General features: G+C 41.9%; 1 protein-coding gene across 1 annotated transcript; it reads right to left on the reverse strand.

Annotated features, from left to right (window-relative positions):
• Positions 1 to 2,109: 2,109 nt before the first annotated feature.
• Positions 2,110 to 5,568, reverse strand: LOC104106848 (uncharacterized). The gene is made up of 3 exons (XM_070186038.1): positions 5,441 to 5,568; positions 4,550 to 4,659; positions 2,110 to 2,900 (listed from the first exon to the last, which is right to left on the reverse strand). Exons 1-3 carry the CDS (start codon positions 5,566 to 5,568, stop codon positions 2,110 to 2,112), a joined length of 1,029 nt encoding a protein of 342 aa, XP_070042139.1.
• Positions 5,569 to 5,781: the final 213 nt, after the last annotated feature.

A 5,781-nucleotide genomic window follows, 5' to 3' on the forward strand; every position in this document is an offset into this window, starting at 1 on the left:
TTTCTAACCCTCGAGATCTTGACTTTTACAAAATCTTATCAGGACGGTTAATCACGTGGGACTTAACCTTCTTTAACTTTTTTTTGCCTTTGTGGAACTTTGACTTTAATCCCTTTCCTTTTGGGAATTATTAATTTCGAAGAATCAGATATCACGACTGGTCGAGGTCGACTCGATGCACCTGCCGAGGCTGGGCGCTTTTTGCATACTAACTTGTATCAAATGAGAACCTTATAGATCGGTCTTGCCATCCTTTATTTGTCTCAATTTTGAATAGAATTAGACCAAAAGGGATTGAAAGAAAAACACACAACGGAATGGAAAATGAATTTAGATAAGAGGTATCCCTTTCGGGGAAAGGAAATAAGGACTTATCTGGAGGGTACGCGGACTTCAATGAACATGACATGCCTCTTGGACTGGATGCCCGATCTGTGCGGACCGTCCAACTCTCAGAAATCCATCATAGCTTATACCTCAAGATTTGAGAAACCTTGCCCTGGGCTTTGTCCATGTCAGTGACCAATTATCCTCTTTTTCGATCAGTGGTGCCCTTTGCGGGTTTTCACCATCTAACCTTTCTCATTTCTTTTCTCACCATCCCTTTGTAGTGCTCTTTGCGAGTTTTCACTAATGAGACTCTCTCATTTTCAATTTCTCTACTTACCATCGCCTCATGATGCTCGTGTGGATTTTCACCGATAAAACTCTCTTATTTTATTTCTCTCATTTGGTCGCATCAAATCCAAGTCATTGTATTCTCCTATTTTGGACATCTTTACCGATTGGTCGGAAGGACTTGAACAGGATTTGGGTAGAAAGAATTTGAATTGAATTACAACCTTGGGACCTTTCAGGAAAAAGCACCGCCAAACCACTATAAATTTTGCCCCAGTTTCATCTTCGGGGGAATTTGGATTTTTATTTTGGTGTGACTGATTCCCAGAGTGAGGCTGCCTACGTATCCTTTTGGAATCAAGTCGAACGTAGTTCAAGGAAACATTTTTTATTTTTTATTTTTGTTTTGATTTTTTTTTTTTTTTTTGATAATTGAACTTTCAGGTTCCAAGGAAGGTGATCAAAGAAGAGTAACCAACTCAAAGGGTTTACAAAACGTTGATAGTATTTGGGTAGCGAGAATGAAAGCCTTCGTCATCCTAATCAGAGAGTATTAAGATCGCGAAAGGGGTTAAACATAATACCTTTTGACTACATCTACATTGACAGTCATTTTGGGCTTATTTTCGTCAATATCTCATAAGTACAATGCCCCTTTTGGCAGCAGTTTTCTTATAATGTACGGACCTTTCCAATTTGGTGCAAACTTTCCTTTTGCTTTTTCATGATGCGGGAGAATGTGTCTTAGAACGAGTTGCCCCACTTCGATGCTTCTAGGCCGCACTTTCTTGTTGTAAGCACAAGCCATTCTTTGTTGGTACAACTGCCCGTGACAAACTGCGGCCATCCACTTTTCATTAATCATAGTTAACTATTCCAGCCGAGTTTTGACCCATTCATCATCCTCGATCTCTACTTCAACAATGATTCGAAGAGAGGGAATTTTGACTTCCGCGGGTAATACGGCTTCAGTGCCATAAACCAATAAGTAAGGCGTAGCCTCGACTGATGTGTGCACGGTTGTGTGATATCCCAATAATGCGAAAGGCAGATTCTCCGGCCATTGCCTAGAACTTAGGATCATTTTCCTGAGGGTCTTCTTGATGTTTTTGTTTGCCGCTTCAACGGCGCCTTTGGCTTTTGGTCGATAAGGGGCAGAATTGCGATGCGTAATTTTAAACTGTTCGCATACCTCCCTCATCAGGTGACTATTCAAATTTTTAGCGTTGTCGGCAATGATAGTTTTTGGAATACCAAAACAACAGATAATGTTGGAATGTACGAAGTCCACCACTACTTTCTTGGTGACGGCTTTAAAAGTGACCGCTTCGACCCATTTGGTGCCCATTTGAGGCTTTCGGCTCGATCGGCCCAATGACATCCATACCCCAAGCAACAAACGGCCAAGGTGCTGACATAGCATGCAAGTCTGAAGGCGGTGCATGAATCAGGTCACCGTGTATCTGACACTGATGGCACTTCTGAACAAAACTAAAGCAATCCTTTTCCATGGTCATCCAGTAATAACCTGTCCACAGGATTTTCTTTGCCAAGACATATCTGTTTATGTGGAGGGCCGTATACTCCTGAATGCACTTCGTTCATGATCTTTTCGGCTTCTTTGGCATCTACACACCTTAAAAGATTCAGATCTGGAGTTCTCTTATACAACACTTCTCCGCTTAAGAAGAAACTGTCAGCAAGCCTTCTAATGGTTCTCTTTTGGTCTACATTGGCCTGCTCAAGGTATTCCTTTGTTTTCAAGAACCTTTTAATATCATGATACCATGGTTGGTCATTTGGTTCTACTTTAACCGTGTTGCAATAACCATGTCTTTCTCGGATTTGAATCTCCAAAGGGTCAATATGGACGTTGCCTGGATATGACATCATTGCAGCTAAAGTAGCTAGCGCGTCAGCTAACTCATTGTGGAATCGAGGAATATACCTGAATTCAATGGATTGATATGGGATGAGCTTGATATCTCGAGTTTCCCATTCGCCCTGTGCTTGCCGAATGATCAAATCAAAATCTCCCATAATTAATAATTCTTCTACATCCATATCAATTGCCATGTTCATGCCCATGATACAAGCTTCATATTCAGCGGTGTTATTCGTACAGAAGAACCAAAGCCGGGTTATATCCGGATAGTGCTGACCCATAGGCGAAATCAAAATTGCCCCAATCCCAACACCCTTTGCATTTACAGCTCCATCAAAGAAAATTTTCCAAGTCTTAGTATCTTCTGGGATTACTTCAACTGAATTCACTTCATCGTCTGGGAAATAAGTGCTTAGGGGTTGGTATTCATCATCAACCGGGTTCTCAGCTAAATGATCGGCCAAGGCTTGGGCTTTCACGATTGTGCGGGTGACATAGACAATGTCAAACTCAGTGAGCAGGATCTGTCATTTGGCTAGCCTTCCCGTAGGCATTGGTTTCTGGAATATATACTTCAGGGGATCCATTCCGGTTATGAGATATGTGGTATAAGCCAACAAATAATGTCTAAGCTTTTTAGCGACCCAAGTTAAAGCACAACAAGTTCTTTCCAGCAAAGTATACTTGGCTTCATAACCAGTAAATTTCTTGCTCAAATAGTATATGGCTTGCTCTTTCTTCCCGGTCGCATCATGTTGTCAGAGGACACAGCCAAAAGAATTCTGCAGAACCATTAAGTACAAGAACAAAGGTCTTCCAGGCTTATGCGGAACCAACACCAGCAGATTTGACAAATATTCTTTGATTTTTTCAAAAGCTTTTTGACACTCATCCGTCCATTTAATTGCCGCGTCTTTCTTTTGCAGCTTAAATATGGGCTCACACATGGTAGCAAGCTGAGCGATGAACCTACTGATGTAATTCAACCTTCCCAGCAAACTCATGACCTCTTTCTTAGTTTTCGGAGGTGGCAGATCTCGGATAGATTTTATCTTTGTTGGATCCAACTCAATACCCCTTCGACTGACTATAAACCCTAAAAGCTTCCCAGATGGAACTCCGAATGCACATTTAGCTGGATTCAATTTCAAATCATACATGCGCAGGCGCTCAAAGAACTTTCTCAAATCCTTCACATGGTCTTCCTACGTTCTGGACTTAATGATCACGCCGTCCACATACACCTCAATTTCCTGGTCATCATATCGTGGAAAATGGCAGTCATAGCCCTCATGTAAGTTTCCCTAGCGTTCTTCAGACTGAATGGCATGATCCTGTAACAGTAAATCCCTCATGGTGTGGTGAAAGCTATCTTTTCTGCATCTTCTTCATCGATCAGGACTTGGTGATACCCAGTATAACAATCTACAAAAGACTGTATCTAATGTTTGGCACAATTATCGACAAGGATGTTGATGTTGGGTAATGGAAAGTTGTCCTTAGGGCTTGCTTTGTTCAAATATCTATAGTCCACACATACTCGGATCTTCCCATCCTTCTTTGGTACTGGGACTACATTGGCCAACCATGTGTTGTATCGGACTACTCGGATCACACCAGCTTTTAATTGTTTGGCAACCTCTTCTTTAATCTTATCACTGATGTCTGTTTTGAATTTTCTTTACTTTTGTTGGATAGGTGGACAACCGAGATAAGTCGGCAACTTGTGTACCACTAGATCGACACTTAGTCCTGGCATATTATCGTAAGACCAGGCAAACACGTCTTTAAATTCAAACAAGAGTTGGATCAATGCATCTCTAGTTTTTTCCTCGGCGTGAATGTTTATCATGGTCTCTCTGATCTCTTCTGAACTGCCCAAATTAACTGGCTTGGTTTTATTTAGGTTTGGCTTAGGCATCCCCAGCTATGTCGTCCTCTAACCATGCGAAATAGTAGTACATATGACCGGCGTGAACCCGTCTGCCTTAGTAGTCTTATTCTCAAATTGTTCCAATTCTCAATTTATTTTCCTAAAATCCTCACCTTCGTCATATTCTGGTTCTTGATTCATTATTTCGGGGTTAGACAACGTTTTAGGATCTGGGCATGAAGTCCGCAAGCATGTCATGTTATTTAAGTCCGCATTATTAGAACTGAAAAGAGAAAGATAGCAAAATCAGAAAGAATAACAGGAAAAGATTCATAGACGATGAAATATTGATTTCATTTCATTGAATTTTGAAGATAGGAGGGTTTACATCAGAATTTAAAAAGATAATGAAACTAAAGACATTCGAGTTACACCCTGAAATAACTCGGAATGCAGAAAATATGGCAAGACTGATCTACCAGGATTCCCGCCTGACTGGGAATAGAGTAGCCTACCAGTTTTGCAATTTAGCATTGGGCCCCATGTATTGAACCTCAGCAGTGCTCGAGCCTTCGCCCGGTTGGACCATGTGGACTTCATAGAGCATTTGCCTCATTGCTTCACAAATATCCTATATTTCATCGGCCGTGATGGCCTCTTCTTCTTCTTCTTCTTCTTCTTCTATATATCTTGGCTTAACAAATGATTTGGCGAGGTGCGGGATTGGCTGAGGCAAAACCCACCCATCTTTCTTACATTTATCGGCCCATGTTTTGTCGATATCGGTGGCTTAGAAACCTATGCCAAAGAATTTCTTGTTGGCAGCCAAGGTGACGGGTTCTGTGATGCCCTGTAAGGATACCCCGAGCCCTTTTCCAGGTTTGTACCCATGCTTGATCATTTTGCTGGCGACCATGATTAATGCGCTTGATAAACAAGGTTGAGGGCATGCGGTTCTTTCCTTGCACTGGTCGGCGAGCACAATTTCAAAGGCTTGGTAGATGATGTGCTCGTTTCCGTCTCTTGCCTCGAGGTATGGGACTGACGGGTCCCTGTAGATTTACTGTTCATCTTCTCCATGGACCACTTGGTTCTCATGTTCGAACTTGACCATTTGATGGAGAGTAGAGGGCGAGGCTCCTGCTGCATGGATCCATGGTCTTCCTAACAGAAAGTTATAGGAAGTGTCCATGTCCAGAACTTGGAATGTTACTTCAAAATCTACGGGGCCAATGGTTAGGATATCTCCCTTATCATGTCCCTCTTGACACCATCGAAAGCACGCACGCAAACATTGTTTGGTTTGATCCTTTCAGTCCCAATTCCCATCCTTTGCAATGTTGATAGAGGGCAAATATCAATTCCGGACCCGCCATCCAACATAATTCTTTTCACATAATATCCC

Source organism: Nicotiana tomentosiformis, chromosome 9 (genome assembly GCF_000390325.3).
Source record: "Nicotiana tomentosiformis chromosome 9, ASM39032v3, whole genome shotgun sequence".
Taxonomy (NCBI): Eukaryota; Viridiplantae; Streptophyta; class Magnoliopsida; order Solanales; family Solanaceae; genus Nicotiana; species Nicotiana tomentosiformis.

Excerpts from the sequence above, each read along its gene's own strand:
- LOC104106848 (XM_070186038.1), bottom strand. The coding sequence starts at position 5,568 with ATGGACACTTCCTATAACTTTCTGTTAGGAAGACCATGGATCCATGCA. Across the intron at positions 4,660-5,440 it reads GTCCATGGAGAAGATGAACA|TTCTAATAATGCGGACTTAA; the intron begins GTAAATCTACAG and ends TTCTCTTTTCAG. Across the intron at positions 2,901-4,549 it reads AGAACCAGAATATGACGAAG|ACGATGAAGTGAATTCAGTT; the intron begins GTGAGGATTTTA and ends CTTATTTCCCAG.